At 34.2% G+C, this 20,744-nt stretch overlaps 3 protein-coding genes and 1 long non-coding RNA gene across 4 annotated transcripts; all 4 read left to right on the forward strand.

Moving 5' to 3' along the window:
* Nucleotides 1–827: 827 nt before the first annotated feature.
* On the forward strand, nucleotides 828–1,604 carry LOC106332178. The gene is made up of 2 exons (XM_013770650.1): nucleotides 828–1,285; nucleotides 1,355–1,604. The coding sequence occupies exons 1-2, from the start codon at nucleotides 910–912 to the stop codon at nucleotides 1,444–1,446; spliced, it is 468 nt and encodes a 155-aa protein (XP_013626104.1). The 5' UTR covers nucleotides 828–909; the 3' UTR covers nucleotides 1,447–1,604.
* Nucleotides 1,605–2,663: 1,059 nt separating this feature from the next.
* On the forward strand, nucleotides 2,664–4,516 carry LOC106332669. The gene is made up of 5 exons (XM_013771145.1): nucleotides 2,664–2,859; nucleotides 3,125–3,286; nucleotides 3,381–3,597; nucleotides 3,989–4,101; nucleotides 4,183–4,516. Exons 1-5 carry the CDS (start codon nucleotides 2,740–2,742, stop codon nucleotides 4,192–4,194), a joined length of 624 nt encoding a protein of 207 aa, XP_013626599.1. The 5' UTR covers nucleotides 2,664–2,739; the 3' UTR covers nucleotides 4,195–4,516.
* Nucleotides 4,517–5,092: 576 nt separating this feature from the next.
* LOC106334436 (pollen-specific leucine-rich repeat extensin-like protein 4) lies at nucleotides 5,093–7,684 on the forward strand. The gene has a single exon (XM_013772714.1). The coding sequence runs from the start codon at nucleotides 5,145–5,147 to the stop codon at nucleotides 7,287–7,289; it is 2,145 nt and encodes a 714-aa protein (XP_013628168.1). The 5' UTR covers nucleotides 5,093–5,144; the 3' UTR covers nucleotides 7,290–7,684.
* Nucleotides 7,685–16,264: 8,580 nt separating this feature from the next.
* On the forward strand, nucleotides 16,265–17,746 carry LOC106332742. The gene is made up of 5 exons (XR_001268159.1): nucleotides 16,265–16,753; nucleotides 16,847–16,888; nucleotides 17,195–17,281; nucleotides 17,408–17,526; nucleotides 17,608–17,746. It is a non-coding gene; the product is annotated as an uncharacterized LOC106332742 (long non-coding RNA).
* The last annotated feature ends 2,998 nt before the right edge of the window (nucleotides 17,747–20,744 follow it).

Below are 20,744 nucleotides of genomic sequence, written 5' to 3' on the forward strand. Positions count from 1 at the left end.
TCCATCTTTACTCATAGTCTCAATATGATATCCATTTCTTCGGATATCTTTAAAACTTAATAAGTTTCTATGAGACTCGGGGGAATACAATGCATTTCAAATATTGTTTCCCCTAGCATTGAAAATTTCGCTCTTCCAGAGCCCATAATAATCTTTGCATTACCAGATATTGTACTTACGCTTCCAGCGTAATCTTTTATTTTGAGACTGGAGAAATATTTCTTATCTTTAATTATCTTGTGCGTTGACGCACTATCTGCCAAACACAAATCTCCATCCATAGTCTCAAAGTTTGGCATTTTCTCGGCTGGTTTAAGAACTTTCGGATTGATAAGCCTCAGTTGGTCAGAGACTCGTGCTGATAACGTGTTGTAAATAATTAAGTTATTATATTTGTGGGAGAAATGGAGAGTGGACGAGATGGAGAGAAAAGGAGAGTGATATGTGTGTGTGAAAACGATAAGACAAGAGGAGTAAGTGTTTCAACTTTTCTTCTTCTTTTATTTCACGTTGGTGTCTCTTAAATGAGAAGGGAAAAACCTATTTATAGTAAAGAAGAAAACATAGAATAATAGATTCAGTCGGTTGGTTAAACCGACTTGACTAATAAGACAAAATCAGAGATAAGCATTATCTCTTCGGATAGATAATCATATTTGATATTATCTTTTTAACATCATAATATTTTTCTAGAATAAGACCTTTGAGTTTAAAAGAAAAATACTAGGGTAATTTGAAAATATAGTATGAAGTTAGGGGCAGATTTCTAATTTCATAATTTAAGAACATTATTATACAATATTTAATGTGTTTACATATAAAGAAGTGCTCCGCACGCGTTTGAGCGTATGGAATTAAATCACCGAAAGGAGGGATTTGCCCCCAGAAAACAAACCTAAAACGCTTCTAATGTCGAAACGCAACGCGCCGCCGTCACAACCGCCGCCTAGACCGCTGATAAAGCAGCACTCGTGGTCACCGGACGCCGATCGCGAAGAGGCGTGGCTTCGTAGGAAAGGCAAACGCCAATCGGATCGACTCGGTCGGAGTAAGAGCGTGACGGACGAAGATCTAGAAGAGCTCAGAGGCTGCATCGAGCTAGGATTCGGATTCGAGCCTGATTCGCAAGATTTAGATCCGTGGCTCAACGAAACTCTCCCAGCTCTGGGGTTGTACTGCGCCGTGAATAAACAGTATAGTAGCAGATTGTCACGGACTTCGTCTCTTTCGTCGTTCGCGTCGGAAGGTGACGTAAGCAATTCGAGCACGACAATTGTTGATCAAGGTATGTGATGAAAGATTCGTTTTGTTTGTTAGAGTTGTGATCTGAAACTCGTTTTTTTTTGTTTCACAGGTGATGATCCCGAGACGATGAAGATGAGGTTGAAGCAATGGGCTCAGGTGGTTGCTTGTTCGGTGCGACAATTCTCCGGCGAACCAAATTGATGTAATAATAATGATTGTTGTCTTGAGGAATTTGTTGTTTGTTTGTTCTGATGTGATTGTACAGAGGAATAACAGTTTTTTGAAATAGCTGTGATTTTTGGAAATTTGATTTTAGAATGTGGTCTTATTACATTTATAATTAATTTAATATCTTCTTCGATGCGGTTCTCAGTAATTGTTCTTTGTTTGTTCTCACTCGTACGAATATGGATCAGAGACAGTTGTGTAATCTTGAAATTGAGAGTGAGAACAACTGTTTATGTGGAGTAAAAAAGTTCATTAGCACATAACTGTTTTCAGTAATTGTTGTTTGTTTGTTCTCATCCTAACCATCACAATTATGTGCTAATGAACTTTTTTTAATTCAGTTTTGATGTCACTTTATCATGTTGTATCCAAAACCAGATGTTTATGTGGACACGGGTGGTTTTGCTCTTTAGTGAAGATCACAAAAACTTACATAATTATTTTAAATCTATGCATGAACATATTAGATAAGACGTTCACAAAATTACTTAACTTCAGATCAGTGTCGCCATATAGTAATATGCTGTATCAACTTTTTTAATAGCAAAAATGGTATACATGCATTAGTAGTATTCTTAATGATCTACATATAATGTAGACGGCCAATATTAGAAAACTATTACTATTGTGGCTGAGATATTTTTTCTTGGTTTGGCAAAATAAAAGGGCAGATATTTTTCTTGGTAAGGAAAAGACGTGTCAGATATTTTGAGGCAACCAGTGCCCACGTCAGCAATTACCTCATCTAATACAAAATATCCATTAGCCAAATCAGTGACTAATTTTAATTTACCTTTTTCGTATTTATCCAGTCGACTTCTAACTATTACGCCTAGAATGCAAATCTTTAAATAATGCTTTGATCCACGAAGATACATGGTGTTCTTAAGATGGTTAGTGACATAAGCTTTATGTTATCTAATCCTAAAGTTTATCCAAAATCTAATGAGATCTAATTAAAAATGATGTAATAACATAAACACAAGACACTGGAACATATATATAAAAGAAAAAAAGAATTATCGAAATTCTGACGTATGTAATTAGGACAAACAAAACACACAACCTCGAACCTCCTCAGCTCCAAAAAAAAAAAAAATATCTGGCTGATATTTGTCGAAGATATTTATCACTGGCAATGACGTGGCAATGCTCAAACACGTGTAAAAGCGAAGCCATGTGGACCTTTTCTTCCTTTATTCATCTCTTCTCCTCCGAAGGCGAACAAAGTTTTTTGCTCTTTTCCTTAAGAGGATAGGATCATCGATGGAGAATGAGCACGGTGTGAATATTGTTTCTCTCGAGATGGATCGCGATGCGGAGGCGTCGGGTGAATCCGGTCTTACGGTCGAGAGCTCGCGTGGTGACGCCGGCGCGAAGAAGATGGTATAACAAATCTCCTGCTTGCTTGCTTATGCTATGGTTCTCGAACTTTTAATGGTAGAAAGTTAGTTTTCGTGGTTTTAAAGCTAGATTCGTAATGAAAGAAGAAGTATCGATTTGGAAGTTAGCTTTGTTTATATATATGGTAGGATGCTTCAGATCTGATGCTACGATTAGGTTAATTTGAAAACTGATTGATTTCTTTTGACAAGTTTTCATCTTTGGCTTCTCATCAAAATGTCTGTTTCTTGTAAAAATGTTTGTGCAGGATGAGTGTGGTGGATGGACGAATGAGAGACACAACTCGTATCTTGAATATTTAGAGAACTCATTCGTTAAGCAGTTTTATTCCTTACTTGGAGGAGAGGAGAGGAGGAGACTCTCCAGAGCTCGTGATCTGCAGTCCAACTCTCACAAATCGACTGATCAGGTTTTGTACTCTTCTTAATACTTCTTCCTCTCTGTAATCCATTTCGTAATATGTAGTTCTCTAGTTGAAACTTACTACATTTCTCTTTATGCAGTTTACGGTACTAAAAAATGGTTGCCGCCAGAAGGTTAACTTCGGAAAGAAACGACCTCGTTTAGAGACGTCGTCATCGAGACAGACTCCTGAAAATCCCAACGGAATTGATATCCATGTTAACGAAGAAATCGAAAACTCTGGTGGTGATAAGAGTTTTACTAGAACATCAGTGACAACTTCTTTGAGACATGAGTATCCAGCTCAAAGCACTGCAGGTAACGTTTTGCTTAGCCTAGGTTAGTCGAACTCTTCTTAGGAGTAGTTGTATGTTTGACGTCTTCCCTTTCTGTGCCTTTTTTTCTGAATTGTCTAAGAACTAGGCTGATACTGTTTGATTAGGTTAGTACTTGAGTTAACTATGCATTGGCTTTTAGAAGGCTTTGCTGCCGAAATATAGAGTTGATATGATTTTGGAGGATCAAAGAAATGATTGTTGCTGCAAAGGTCATATATGAGATCTTGTCTGATATCTGTTCACCCACTGATCCATACATGAATATGTTTTGTTTAGAACTTGTGTGCTTGTCTACCTCATAAACACTCCTATTTCAGTCTAAAGTCTAAACTCTCTGACTTCTACTTTTTTTTTGTTTCTTGCAACTGCAGAGGCGTCAGGGCAGAATTTCAGAGAAGAAGTTGGAGAGAAGGGATGTAACTCAAGGGCGTCCAGGAAACGCAGAAGAGAAGCTAACTATGATGATAGTTCATTGAATGATCAGGTATAAAAATATAAAAAAGAACACATACTAAAACGGACCTCTCTTGTATTATGCTGAAGAGGGTAGTACTGCATTTCTCAGGTTGTGCCGTAAGGATGGTGAAGCCGCGCATAGGAAGTGAAGTGTAGATGAATTACTATGAACAGAGAAAAATAGGAACTGTGAGTGGTAAACCAAAATGTGGAGGGCTTTTGTTTGTTGTATAGAATGAGGCCAAATAGTGCTTTATTATGGAATCGAATGGGATGAATTTAGGGTTGTTTGTTAAATTTTGTCCTTGTTATATTATTAGCATGATCGTCATCTTTCAATCTTTAATTCTTTTTGTTTGTTTTCCCTTTTATATATACGTTCTTTTTGTCTTCATTTTTAGAACAGTATTTATTGTGAATCTTTATAAATTCTTTCAGTCGTATGTCAATTTTATAAACATATCAACAAATGTCTTGCTAAAAGTAACGATCTATAATCTGAATGGTATCTTATGCAAATATAGTGAGTATTCACGAGCAGGGAAACCTCTTTTTAAACTGTTTAGTGACAATTTATGCCCTCTATGAACTTCCATGCAAGAAACAATGTATTTACCATTGTTGGTGTCGTGTTTCCTTGATCTTAGTTTTCACAGCGCCATAACATATAACAATTCTGAGCCCTTATGGATGTAACTTACAGCTCACGTAAAGAGTGAGAGATATAAATAGGGTTTGCGTTGTTGCGCCCATGTTCGCCGATGAATCAACCACCACACTTTTTCAAGACTGTCCTATAATAGTGACCGGTTTTGACACAAAGACATTCTAGAATTTCTGCTTAGCTCCATCACTCCTGTTTCCTTTCTTTAACCACAATTTCTATTATTGATAAATGTACCCTCCGGATCTAAAGCAAAATACTTAAAAACAGAAGTGCGCCCTAAATATAGACAAAGAAATTAAGGAGAACCGTTGCTGATTTTGAAACGTTTGATTATTAATAATACATCATTATATCGTCTTAGAATCCTCTCTCGCCCTTCTATTAGCAGCCTTGGGCGTTTTTCCATGGTTTCTGTTTTAGCCATGGCTAAAACTCCCTCCTTGGGCTGCTGTGTCTTCCTCTTATCCTTCTTCTTTTTGTCTTCTTCCTTTGTCGCATACGCCATATCCCAAACAGAAGCTGCCTTCCTCGTGCGACGACAGCTCTTAACATTACCAGAAAACGGCGAACTCCCTAATGACATTGAATACGAGGTTGATCTCAAGGCTACATTTGCCAACTCAAGGCTTAAAAAAGCTTACATTGCTCTCCAAGCTTGGAAAAAAGCAATATATTCCGACCCATTTAACACCACAGGAAACTGGCATGGTCCTCACGTGTGCAACTACACCGGTGTGATCTGTGCACCGGCTCTTGATGATCCTAACGTCACGGTTGTAGCTGGTGTTGACCTCAACGGTGCGGATATCGCTGGGCACTTGCCTGCCGAGCTTGGTTTGATGACAGATGTTGCTATGTTCCATTTGAATTCGAACCGGTTTTGCGGTATCATTCCTAATAGCTTTTCGAAGCTGACGCTGATGCATGAGTTTGATGTTAGTAATAACTGTTTCGTTGGACCTTTCCCGTGTGTTATCCTCACTTGGCCTGATGTCAAGTACTTCGACGTTAGGTTCAATGATTTTGAAGGTCAAGTCCCTCCTGAGCTTTTCAAGAAGGAGCTAGACGCTATTTTCTTGAACAACAATAGATTCACTTCAACGATTCCTGAATCTTTAGGAGATTCTACGGCCTCGGTTGTGACATTCGCTAACAATAAATTCACCGGATGTATTCCTAAGAGTATTGGAAACATGAAGAGTCTCAACGAAATTGTCTTCATGGACAATGGTTTGGGTGGTTGTTTCCCATCTGAGATCGGAATGTTGTCGAATGTGACGGTTTTCGATGCGAGTAAGAACTCGTTCATCGGTCGGCTACCGACTACTTTTGCCGGGTTAACGGGTGTGGAGGAGTTGGATATCTCCGGTAATAAACTTACTGGATTATTAGCGGATAGTATTTGCAAGTTGCCTAATTTGGTGAACTTCACTTACTCGTACAATTACTTCAATGGACAAGATGGTTCGTGTGTCCCGGGAGGTGGTCGGAAGGAGATTGTTCTGGACGACACACGTAATTGTTTACCTGATCGACCTGAACAACGGTCGGCACAGGAATGTGCGGTGGTGATTAACCGTCCGGTTGACTGTAGCAAGGACAAGTGTGCTGGTGGTGGATCTTCAACTCCGTCGAGACCATCGCTGGTTCCTACTGAACCGGTTCAAAAGCCATCACCAGTTCCAAGTCTGCCTGTTCCGGAACCCTCGCCAGTTCCAACCCGGCCGGTTCACAAACCACAGCCACCGAAAGAGTCACAGCAACCGGATGATCCTTACGATCAGTTTCCGGTGAAGAACCGTCGCAGTCCTCCTCCACCAGCTCCGGTAAACTCTCCGTCCATTCCTCTTCCATCACCTCCTCTACCACCACCGGTTCACTCTCCCCCACCTCCTGTTAAATCTCCTCCACCGCCGGTCCACTCTCCACCACCACCACCAGTTTATTCGCCACCACCACCGCCTGTCTACTCTCCTCCACCACCCGTCTTTTCACCACCTCCTCCTCCCGTTAACTCACCACCACCACCAGTTCTCTCTCCACTGCCACCAGCACCTGTTCACTCACCGCCGCCACCTGTCAACTCGCCACCACCACCGGTATTTTTTCCTCCAGCTCATCCGCCTAAGTCCAGTTCACCACCGCAAACACCAAGCCAACCTTCACCATCGCCAATGATCTTTTCTCCACAACCGCCGCAATCTCCACCAGTAGTCTCCTCCCCTCCTCCAGGACCGCTAAAGGTCGACTGCCCACCGGCTGCACAAGCACCAGCTCCAAGTGATGAACTCATCACACCAACACCAGCTCCGGTGGAGAAGAAACAGACGCCGTCTGCACAAGCACCAGCTCCAGTGGAAGACATACAGACGCCGACTGCACAAGCACCAGCTTCAAGTGATGATTCCACCACACCACCACCCTCTCCGGTGGAAAAGAAAGAGACGCCGTCTGCACAAGCACCAGCGCCAAGCGATGAGTTCATCATACCACCCTTCGTCGGCCACCAATACGCATCGCCACCACCTCCAATGTTCGAAGGCTACTAATATCGATCGAAGAGAGAGAGAGGAACCTACTATATATAAAACGCAATTGTATCGTCTTGGACTAGTATCGTAAAACGAAAGAAGAGAAAATTCGAGGAAGAAGAAGAAGAAGACAATGGAAGGGTAATTAAAATTTGAGAAGCGAAACCAACTCGTTACCAGAGGTGTGATAAATTTGTACAATTACAACTTCTGATGGTCGATAAAGATTTTTTACCTTCTAATCAAAAAGACTTGTTTTCGTTAACTTAGATAGGTTTCAAACATTAATTATGAAGAGTGTGTGTCTCTTGTTCTTGGGACTCTTATACAAATAACTCTTTTTGTTAGCATAACTGTCACGATCCTTAACACATAAACGGAGGATACGTATTAATAGTTACTAAACTCAGTTATCAACTAACAAAACCAATATTTCTTCTACCACAAATACTGAAATTAGATAGGAACAACAAGAAAAAAAAAAAACGATACGGACTTTGAGACAACTAGACTGTTGAATGATAATCAGCATAAACCGACACTTGTGAATAAGAGTATTCGACGTATATGTGAGCTTGATCCAATTAATGTTACTTGAACAACGATTACGGAGAAAGTATTAAGTATCAGAGCCAGATCTGCGGAGAGTGTACCAACGAGCAGTAAGTAGATTGAAAAACTATGAGACAGTAAGTAATTGGTTCCTTTCAATCTTCTGATGTTGGAAGTTGTTCCTAATTAATACAAACCTCAACACCTTGGTTTTTGTTTCTCTTGCTTCTTTAGCTAGAGTAAGTGTATCCAAGTTGACCTTGAATACTCTTGTCCATAGTGCAGGTATATGTATGGGATGTGTCTGAACATATGTCGCTAGAGTGGGTGTCTATATTAAGGAAGTTTCTGCGAGTTCCAGACTTCCAGTGATGATTGAAAACTATCCAAGAAAAAGCGAGCTTGTCACTAATAACCATCACAATATATATATATATATATATCCGATATGGTAATAGCTACGGTACCTAGCGCATGAGATTATCCTGTTACTGTTTTTTTTTTCTGGTATGACTTGTTACTGTTTTTTACTTTCCGTCTCTTGTAAATATTGTTGTTGCAAGCTCTCCGCATAAGTTTTAGCTCAGTTTCTCTAATTTTTTTGGACCTTCTTTAAAGCTTCGATGATAGACTTAGTAGTAGGGAAAGAAAAGAGTTAAAGCATGATCATCAACGCAGAGGAGGCGATGATCGTACGCGACAAACCCTCGTGAGACTGAGAGGGACAGTGAAAGGGACGCAGGTGTAGATTGAACGGGTACCGTCTTCTCTTCTTCTCTTTTTGCATCTGAAAATTGGATTTTGTTGTAGAAGAAAAAAAAACGTCTAGTCTATAGATTCATGGGTTTTGTTTCTGATTTGGTAAAGCAGTCAACTTTGATTATATCTCTGGCAAAGAGGAGGTTTATTTGCATGTAAATGTTCTCAGTGTAGTGTTTGTTGTTGGAGATCATGTCTGTTTCTGTTCTTGATTGAAAGTTTTGATTTTTTTTTTGATGAATTTGTGTAATCTGAGAACATGCTGAATCAAATTTCCATAAATTTCGTTATTTTAGTTTCTGTTTTTTTGCCTCGTGGATCTACTCATATCTCCTTTGCATCCATATTCAGTTACTTAAATCTCTTTCAGGAGCCAAAAGGTTGTGTAACATCTCTTATTGAACAAGGATGCACAAGTGGATCTGTTGTACATGTCAGATACAAGACTCCAATGAAGAAGAACACTTGAAATCTTCTCAGCAGATTGTGGTATGTTGTTGTTATCTACAATGCCACCAATCAAATGAGTTGACATTTGGTCAATGGTGTAGTGGTTGCTCTGAAGAAACTTGATGTCACACCTGAAGTATCAGATGCTGAGTTCTTGAGTCAGGTTATTAATTTTCTTCTTGATTCAGGAAGCTTGTGTTTAAATTGTCTTTTCAAATTGTTATATATTAATACTTTGCTCTTCCTTAGGTTTCCATGGTGTCTAGACTCAAGCATGAGAATCTCATTCAACTGCTTGGTTTTTGTGTTCATAATTAATTTATAGCTTCTTGTAGAATTCCAGATATGGATGGCTTACCATCTACGTCACGATATTGTAATGGCAAAGTGAATCGCGCAAGGTGTTTTCTCAGAATCTTCATTACTTATCTCACTCATCCAAAACTCTTCCATAAAGAGTTTAGAACTCTGATAAGTATTTACGTTCTATATAACTTTCCAACTTTGAAAAAATGCATAAAGCTTGTTGATTGCCTCTTCGGACGACCCCTACTTATCTATTTGTATATGTTAGAAATTTCATTTTTTCTTCATGAATTTATATATGGTTAGAGTCTTAAAGATATACTATAAAATATAAACTAAAACTTGACCAGCACATCCGTGTGGGTTTGGTTTTTACTTTTTATAAATTGATTAGTGATATTCTTAAAACATATAGGTTATTTAGATATTCTTGAACTTTGTTCGAAATTTTATAATACAACATAGTTTAACTTTAAATCCAAAAACTTGATATCCGTAAAAACCGATATGCATCTGAACGAATACAATAATGACCATGTCTAAATGATTTAGTAAACAAATAAAAATAATTTTGTTAACCGGTTTGACTTCTTATCACTAATGGAGTAATTTCATTTAGACACATGAAATTATTATGGTTAATACGTAAAATAAATGAAATCGAATTATGATAGTAAATAAAATTAATGAAGTAATTTGGAAAAGTAAAAAAAATGTAAAAAATGTGATAAGATATTGTGCTTGTTCCGCGAGTGTAGGCGTAAATGTTTATTTAAGATTGTGTGATTATTCATTTATTATAAGAGTAAAATCAAAGATTTTGTGATTGTTTTAATATTTTGGATTCTAAATTGATGTAGTTCCTTTATTATAGTCCTGGAAATCACATTAGGAAAACAATGTAGTTCGTTTGAGTTACTAATAATTTGTTTCCTTCTTTGTACTTCGTTTGAGTTATTTTAGGAAAACAATGAATATGTGGAAAATAAAATCATTTTTAATGTGAGATTAATTTAATTCTCAATGGTATTTACCTGTAAATATAGTGTAATTTTTAGGGTTATTCCATAAGTGTACTCATGTTTTAAGAGGTTGATTGTTTGTGGTTTTTGTTTTAGTTTTTGGTTTTTGCTTTTGTAAAAACCATGTTTTATCCAATCAAGTTTTAGTTTTTAGTTTTTGTTTTTGCAAAAACCATTTCAATTGTCAATCAAGTTTTTTAACAAATAGATTCCCTAAAATTTAGGGAAACTAGTTTTTCAAAATTTCAACTAATTTATGAAGAAAAGCCAAAAACCAAATTTTGTAGGTTTTCAATATAAAAACGAATTTTGTTTATTTTGAATAAAATATTATATTTTAATTAATTAATAATTAAATAAATAATATTTTCATAACAATAAAATTCTCATACATTTTTTATCATTTAACATTAATGTAAAATAATTTATGTGCTTCATATATGTAAATAAATATAGATAATTTTAGTATTAGTTTTAGCCAATTAGTTATTAATATCTATAAATAAAATTATTGAATAATTTTAATAATTATTATACACACTAAACAACAACTAAAAATTATAAAATTTAAAATATTTTATTAATACAATATTTTTATTAATTTGAAAAAAATAGCCGTTCAAGTTCTTAAAAAACAAAAAATATTTTATGTAATTTATAGATAGTTTATTAATTATATTTAAGTATAATACTTCAAAATAAAATAATTTAAAACATGGTAATATTTTTATTTTTAAATAACAACCACTATGTTTTGATAAATTTTAGTGGTAATTTTAAAATATTTTATTACTATTTTTTATTATTTTAAAACAATTTATTGCTTATTTTTTGGAAAAAAAATAAGAATACAACAAAACCAAAATCTAAAAACTAAAAACAAAAAACCAAAATTAAAAGCTGAAAATTAAAAACCAAAAACCAAAAACCAAAATCTAAAACCAAAATCTAAAAACCAAAAACTAAAACCAAAATCAAAAGCTGAAAATTAAAAACCAAAAACCTAAATCTAAAACCAAAATCTAAAAACCAAAAACTAATAGAAACAATCGTAACCTTAACAAAGTAGATTTAGTAAACGCTTCCAAAAATCCATGTGGTTTTTGTTGTTTTAGATTACCATTTCTTTCTAATATACTTCACATGCACAATATATATATATCTAAACAGACTAAACTTAAGGATAGTCCTTCCGCGATCTAATTAACAACGAACAGGGCTCTTATGATACCTTCTAGTTTGGATGAAGAGTTTTACCACTGCGGCGTGTTATCATACAATATAGATATATTATAAGATCTAACCTTCCCTTTTCAGGTAAAACGTATACCTAACATTTTTAAAAGGTGAGGCGTAACTTTAAACCCCTTTACATAGAAATCAAACCGTAATTTGTACAACTAAAACTTCTTATGATGGTCAACAAAGATTTATACTAGACCTAGCTATTTCTATATAATTATATTAGATCTATTTTAATTATACATTTTAAGGTGTTTTGATTTATTTATTTAATGATGTGTTGACAGTGTTGCATCATAATTGACTTTCTCGTTTTATTTTGGTTTCATATATATATATATATATATACTAGAGTCGGCCCGTCCTACGGGCGGGAAGTTATAATAAAAATTATTTAATATTAATTTATGAAGTATTTAAAAATTATTATAAACAAACAAATAATAAAAGAATTATGAGATCATTATAATAAATATTTTTGTTTTGAATTATAATGATAGTAACCTTCACTATTCTTTGATAAATAGCATTATATTTTTAATATTTATTTTAGTTTCAATGTTTAGTTTTTATAATATTCTTCATTAAACTAATTTATTAAAAGATCTTTTACAAATATGATTCAAAACTTTAAGTCATCCCTAAAGTAATTCAAGCTTTTTTAGAATTTTCTTTGTACTTTACAAGTAATGTAATTGTATATTTTCTTTGTCATGTGTTTTGTAAACTTTTGATAAGCGAAGTATATAATAATGTTTATGGTTTTTGAAAATGTTATGGTGTTGAAGGGTTATGTATGTTAAGATTAGTTCTATTTGAATTTGATGTTTGTGTCTATATTAATAGATTACGACGTATAACATATTATATTGAGTGAATGAGGTGTACGTGGTTCTCGCCTTGTATGGTTTTTGGTAATTTTGAATCTAAAATTGGTTGGTCAATTGCGGTTTACTATCTTTTAAGTTCTTAAGAATAAGTTTTATCTTTTTATATTTACATTTTATGAAGAATAATATTTTTTTAAAAATAATATTTAAAATAATTAAATAATTAAATTTGAATAAATTTAAATTATTTTTTTTCTTTTTTAAACAAGAAATAGCAATTATCATTATTTAACATAGAATTATGAAATTGCTAGAAAATTAGTTATTATTTTTTGTCAAACACTAGAAAATTAGTTTAAAATTTGAAAATTGTTGATATTTGAGTAGTTCAAAGAAAAATTAGAAGAATTTTAAAGTGTTCAAATTATTACTAGGATCTATTTAATACAAAAAATAAAACACAAAAATTAATAATTAAAAAAAATATAGTGAAAATAATATTTTTTCTATGTCCAAATGAAATGATACTAGTTACTGTAGATAGGCAATTAAAAATGATGATTTAAGGCATAGTTTTTTGTTTAAAGAAAAATGTTTAAACAAAATAATTAAAATTGAATAATTTGGTGTAAATAAAAAATATACAAATTTGACCACTTTTTATTGTTTATAAGATCACAAAATAGCCTTTGACAATAATTGACACATTTTATGTTAGTCTCTCTAATATATTAATCTCTTTATATACGCTTCTTTCTCGCTCATCTCATGTTTCCTTCTCTTTCATATATTTAGCATTAAATTCATTATTTTAATGAGGAGAAACTTATTAAGATACTTGCCACTAATGAGAAAAAATGTTTAAACAAAATACTTAAAATTTAATAATTTTGTGGAAATAAAAAATACACAAATTTGACCACTTTTATTGTCTATAAGACCACAAAATAGCCCTTGACAATAATTGACACATTTTATGTTAGTCTCTCTAATATATGAATCTCTTTATATACGCTTCTTTCTCTCTCATCTCATTTTTCCTTCTCTCTCATATATTTAGCATTAAATTTATTATTTTAGTGAGGAGAAACTTATTAAGATTCTTGCCACTAATGATGCTCTTACACTTATTTTGTAACAGAAACATATAAATCTATAATAATAAAACAGAGTTTTCTCTCAACTTAGCCCTCCACGTCATTCTTTAGGGGTGGGCGTTTTGCGCCACGTGGCATCTAAACCTTCGACTCCTAAAATTTCCGTCTCTCGGTGAATGGGCTTTTATTTTAATTTGGTCTTTAAGTATCAGATGTGTGGGCCCGTGTTTGACTAAGTTTTTATGATTCTCGACTGAGATGCCATAATCCTTTCTGATGTGCCGCAGTCCACGAATCATTATATGGAACAAGCTCAGCGTGGAGTTCAGGACGTTCTGAGCATTTCAACCGAGGTTCATGTTTTTGATCATGCCAGACTTGAGAAAGATCATGCCAGACTTGACTTGGATCATGAGGTTTCACAAAATGATCGAGACTTCTCTCTTTTGGCTCGATTGGCTCGTACCGCATGTACCAACGACCGTGCTGATGATCTCTCTACCTTGTTCGATCCGATCATGGACTTTTCCTTTGGAAATTTCTCTAAGGCAAGGATCCTTAAGCTATCACAAGACTTGGGCTTTGTTGGAACGCAACTTGTCCGTTCAGAACGTCCCGCGGCCCTTGCTGATCGTCCCGCCTATGTGCTGATCCTTACCGCTTTGGACTTAGCCGGTTCGGATGCATCTGGACAGAAGCCGAACTATTTAATTCCTAGATCTACAAAACTCTATAAGTATGAAACTCTTTCATTTTAATAAATCAGAAATCGATTTTGTCTAAAGTTTGAGTTAAACTCTTTGTTCTTCGTTTAAGAACTTGTTTTGTTTCTTGGTGAGTCATATCCAAGTAAACACTTCCTCAAATTGTTGGTCTTGTGAGTCATATCAAGCAACGACGAGAGATTCTTCATTTGGTGGACTTGTGAGTCATATCAAGCACCATCTGAAGTCGGGAATATCGAAGGTCATTCCGCAACCTTCGTGCGACCCTTCAATCCATCCAGTTCTCCATCTGGAGTTCATATCCAAATCTGATCCATTCGAGTGAGCCGATCTTAGGGTCCTTCAAGTGGTATCAGAGCCACTCGTTTGATATCTTCTAAATCATTCATCTTTCTCATCTTCCATTTCTAAATCATAAACACTTCTTCTTCTATCTATCTTGAATCCGGGCCCCTCATTACCATCCTCAATCTATCAAAAAGAAAAAAGAAAAGAAAAAAGAAAAAGATCTATCAAAAAAAAAAAAAAAATTGAAAAGTTTTTCATTTGGGGATTGGTGGTGGAAGAGAAAGCCTGCTGGCTGAGGAGAAATCCAGCCTTTGAGGTGGTTAAAACGGATTCCCAAAACCAAAAATCTCTTATTTTTCTCTCTTTTAAAATTCCTTTGTGTTTGCTTGAATTTTGTCCATTGAGTTTCTTTGATTTGTTCTTCTTAGAACATTGAGTAGAAACTTGTGTGTGATCACCTAAATCTGAGAGAAACACTTGAGTGGGTGAGATTAAACACTTGAGAGTGTGAGGTTTTATTTCCTAAATTTTGTGTTGAGATTTTCAGGTAATGATGTTTGGTCTTTAAAGGAAAAGTAGCAAGGAGAAATCTCCACAACCAACTATCTCTCAATCTTCATTTAAATATTCTTTGAATAATTTTGATGAGTTTGTTAGTGTGCAAGATAGGCCAAACAGGAAGTGCAATGAACCTTTCAAGTCGTCCCAAGGTGAAGCTGATCCAAAGAGGCGTTTGCTTCAGTTTAATGTCCAAGAGTTTTGTGATAACTTTGTGGAGGAAGTGGTGAAAACTCTAAAGGACGTCAACCAGACCCATAAGAAGAGCACATCCACACGTGCACCTGTAGTTGAGCCATCCTTATTCATCAATAAGAAATCCAAAGGTAAATCTGAAACCCATGTTGAGGAGTTGAAATTTTTTTCAGATTCTTTACCCATCTATGATGAATCTGATGAAGAGCCAATAGAAATGTTCTCTTGTGAGAAAAATTGTGATCTTCCTTCTCTTGAACCTGAGTTTGTAATTGATATTTATTCCAACACTCAACAGATAGTTTTGCTAAATATGATAACTACATAGCCAACAAAATTACAAAAAAATATTTAAATAGTAAAAAATATGTTAATTTAACGTGTTAAAATTTAAAAATAAATTTTAATTATGACATGCATCTTAACATTTATATAAATATATATCATAACCTAAATATAAATAATTTAACAACTTAAATTAGAAAAAAATTAAAAATCTCGGGCGTAGTCCGAGTTAATCCCTAGTAAAAAATAAAAAAGACTTTTTGAGGTTCCACGTTCACTTCAAAGTAAAAAACTTCTTCCGAAAGATGAAATCTTCTCCTATGTAAGGGTTGTTAAAGGGCTCAGCGCACCAATAACTTATCTGGGAAGTCAATGAAAGCTCACAGGTGAGAGGTTTGGGTCGATGCTCTGCATGATCAGCCTGGAGTTCACGGGACGGGTGGGATCCACGGGACAGGTTTTTACAATATTTCTAAACTATATTTGGTTTCACTATATCTAACTATATTTCTAAACTAATTACTTCAGTTGGTAAATCTATCTATAATAATAAAACAGAGTTTTCTCTCACCTTAGTCCTCCACGCCATTCTTTAGGGGTGGACATTTTGCGCCACGTGGCATCTAAACCTCCGACTCCTAAAATTTCCGTCTCTCGGTGAATGGGCTTTTATTTTAATTTCGTCTTTATAAGTATCAGATGTGTGGGCCCGTATTTGACTAAGTTTTTATGATTCTCGATTGAGACGCCCTAATCCTTTCGCTTCCCTTCAATCCGATGAAAATTCTGGGTAACGGATTCGTTTTTTAAGTCCACCATTAAAATGAGCATTTAACACCATCACACCTCTCCTCTCACTCCGCCTCATTTATTTATTCTAATTGGCGATGAAGGTAAGCGATGCATGTCTGAGTTCGGTACGACTTCAGACTATAAATGTCTCCGTTAGATGCCATGAACAGCTCCACCGCTAAGATTTCTCAAAGATTATACTCTGCCAAGCATCACCGCCCACTATGTCGACTTCCTACGTTCTTCTCGCAAATCTGAAAGCAGGTCGTTGCTCAAACACCGCCGAGGTCCGTTCTTGACGTTCTACAGAAGAAGAAACTTCGTGATGACTTGAAGAGCGTGAGAAGATAAACTTTTCTTCCAAAGAAAAATCTCACTGTGGTGAATGAGACGATAAATTTCAAGCCTTTTTTCAATATGATTTTTTAAAGATTCTTCCTTCGTTTCACTAATGTGTTTTTTTTTTGTCATTAGATGAAAGCTACTACAGGAGAGGGAATCAGTTATTACTCGAAGGTTAGAGAAATTCACTTTTTTATTTGATTATATGTCACAAAATACATGTAGTTTGATTATATGTTTTCTAAATTCTAACATTGATAGGTACATATTTTCCATTCTTTCCTTCCTATTGCAGTTCATCTTTTGTGCTTTAGACTTCTAAAGATTCTTTACTTGAGATTTAATACTTTTCCTCAGAGCCCTGGTTTGGGAATATGCAATTGCTTCGGTGTTATCCTTTTCGAGAGTTTTTGATGACTTATATCAACTGAGACTCGCAATTTCCTTTGAGTTATCTTACGATCTGGTTGTCTTTCTTAGATATAAAGAAAGTGACGATGATGAGGATGAGATTGGATCTCTTATGGCTGAACTAAACCAGATAAATAAATAAAGAGGCTCAGGAAGGTATGTGTTCTTGTCTGTGAGATGATTTCAGATTAGAATTATAACAAAATTACTACGTTAGTTTTTTCTAAACACATTGACATAATGAAAGTTGTATCTTAATATTTATTATTTACATTTTTCCAGGAAAAGCATCAGCAAATGAAGAGCTAAACGCCAAAGAAGAGGAACTTCCCAAAGGAAACCCACTGCTTGACAACACTCCAACTGTGTTTAGTGTCAAAAGAAGGCTAGCATCTTTTGAAGTCTTGTTTCTTCATGAGTCTCTGAATTATATGATTTTTTGGAGGCACATATTAATCTTTTAAGTTTCCTCTTTTTTTCAGGTGGGATGATGATGTGGTATCGAGAATCAGGCACGTGGGGAAATGAAATTAAGCACCTAAGCGCTTCATCAGTAATACAATCAAGAATTACTTCCACAAAAAGTTTCACTTTTGCATTAACGAATGACTCAATGTGTTAAAAATAAATTGAATCGAACTGTTCTCTATTGTGTGTTTGTGTAAAAGCTTAAAGCAACTAGGTCTAGGTATATAAACGAGAATCGAAAAACAAACCAAACCAGAACCAAAATGGACCCAAAATTTATTACTCAGTTTCTTAAGAATCTTCAACCACAGACGGTAATGTTTTTTTCAAATACATATACTAACCAGCTATAGCTTTACATCAATAAATTCAGGACAGTGATCGAAATGTTGTCCCAGTTCATACACATGTATTTGGTTTCTTTAATCAAAATTATTAATGGTTACACTACATTTAAGTTATTTTGGTTAAATACGGTTTGGTTCATTCTAATTTTTTTGAAATAAATTATATGATATAATGTGATATGAAACTCAACTAAACTTCAATTTAAAATATTGTCAATTAGCAAGAGCAAAATTTCCAACAAATAATTTTGTTATAAGACAAAGTTCAACAAATTCTAAAATAATTTACAAAAGATAATTAGTAAAATCTTAAAAATAAATAAAACTTCATTTTTTTGTTAAATAAAATATACAAATTATTATCTATGGCTTTATTGAAACGATTTATATAGTACTTTAAAATATATATTTTTATAATTTTATTACATTACATTATATTTTCAATTGATTTAGCTTGGAAGTGGATTAATTTATAATGGGGAGACAATAATTAATTGTAATAGTATTATAATTATACTCTTAGAATTTTTTTTTTTTAAAATGTTATTCTTACTTTAAATTTTCTTCAACTATATCAAAGTAAAATAGAAATAAAATAAGAAATATAAATCATTACATTTTCTTAATTTTTTAATTTCATAATTTTGTTTTCTATAACCAAAAAATGGTAGAGGTCTTTTCAACTCAAACGAAAAAATATTAATAAATACAATTTGATATTTTTTAAAAATATTATATTTATTATTTTATTTTAAAGTAAACTTTCAAATTTTTTAATAAAATTAATATATATTTTCATATATTATAGTTTTAACGTAAACTTCCCCGCCCGTAGGGCGGACCAACCACTAGTTGTGTCATAAAGTACACATCTACCGAAAACCTGATCTGTAGGAGTATTGTCTAAGAAATTTTTTAACGTTTTAAATTCCTAAAATTATCCTACAAAGTTTGTTAACCTGTAATAAATGAAAGGAGTCGAGGACCATGTATAACGCTTTTTGTCTTGACATCGTGAAACTGTATGTTGCCCATTTTTCATCTATGTTGACTATCATTAATTTTTTGTCGCAAGCACCCTGCTTCTTGTGAAAATTCTGATATGGGTTCGCATATACATCATACTATATTTATCCTTAATTATGTTGGAATTGCGTGAGTCCATGTCTAACTCTATATTATCCGATTAGTAAGATATTGTCTATTTTAGACCTAATTGACTTGTTCGCATGAATTTACTTTTGGTCTCTCTCCTAAAAGGTTTCGTGCTAATTAAAATTGAACATTTATTTATATATTAGACACTCTTTGTCTAATTCTCCAATGTGGGACTTAATTTGATATCTCACATTCTTCTCCTCAAACTAAGGACCATATTCATCTTGTGTCTCACAACTGACTTTCAGGATCTTTTGACTTGATGTCTGCCCCACACACCTCTCATTCCTAATTCAAAGGGTACTCATTCATCTCTTGAAGGGTATTTGATCTTTTTGCAGATTTCTCGTCAACCGCTCTGATACCAATTGTTGGGATTGTTAAACCCCATGTCCAATTCTATATTGTCTGAAAGTACGATATTGTCCACTTTGGGCCTAATTCGCTGGTCCGTATAGATTTACTTTTGGATTCCTTTTCAAAAAGCCTCGTACTAATTAGACGTGGACATCCATTTATATATTAGACACTCTTTATCTAAATTTCTAACGTGGAACTTGACATTTCTCAAATTAACCTACAGCATTAATTACGTAATACAATGTATTTTATTATCCTAAGACTAAAAGACAAAACACTATTTTATTAGAAATAGGTTATCTAGCAATCTAGCATTACATCCAGACCAATTAGCCGGGGAATTTATTGGCAAACATATGAACAAGACGCATGTATTGTACATATGTGGCTTCCTGATTTCATGTCTTAATTTCAACAATTATTCTCAGGAAATACGAACAAGAAATTTCAACTGACTAAAAAAAAAAAGGGAAAAAAAAAAAGAAATTTCAACTGATAACGACAGGAGAGTTTGTGTTATTGTCAGCCAACTAATTCATTAATGAGTGATTGTTGTGATGCGCTACTTGCAATAAATGCTTGTATATAATACCAGCATAAAATTTATAAAATATACTAATTTATATATTAAGACGCATGTATTGTACATATGTGAGTTGGCAAGCACGATATTTTAATGGTGTCTTTGTGTACGACAAGTTTGGAGAGAACTTAGGTTCACCCCATTGAGTGAACCTTTAAATTCATTCTACCCTTTAAAATCAATCAAAGTAACACATAGATTATTAATTAAAAAATATTAAATTAAATAAAAAATAGCTACAAAAAATAAAAATGATAATTTTAACGACGCTAACGCTTCCAGCTAAACCCTAAACCCTAAATTTTAAATTCTAAACCTTATACCCTAAATTATAAACTAAAATCCAAACTCCTAAACCCAAACCCTATACCCTAAACTATAATCTTAGACCCTAAACCTATACCCCAAACCCAAAAACTAGACTATAAACCTAAACTCTATACCCTAACCCAAGTCCTAGATCCAAACTGTAAGCCTTAAACCCAAATTATATACCCTAAACCCAAAACCTTAACCATAAGTCCAAACGTTAAATCCTAAACCCAAACCGTAAATCCTAAACCAAAAATCTATACCCTAAACCTAAATCCTAGACCTAAAACTCAAACGGTAAACCTTAAACCCAAACCCCAAACTTAGATGCTATAGGGTTTGGGTTAATTTACGGTTTGGATTTAGGGTCTAAGACTTGAGTTTAAGATAT

The sequence above is a fragment of the Brassica oleracea genome, chromosome C3 (genome assembly GCF_000695525.1).
Source record: "Brassica oleracea var. oleracea cultivar TO1000 chromosome C3, BOL, whole genome shotgun sequence".
NCBI lineage: Eukaryota > Viridiplantae > Streptophyta > Magnoliopsida > Brassicales > Brassicaceae > Brassica > Brassica oleracea.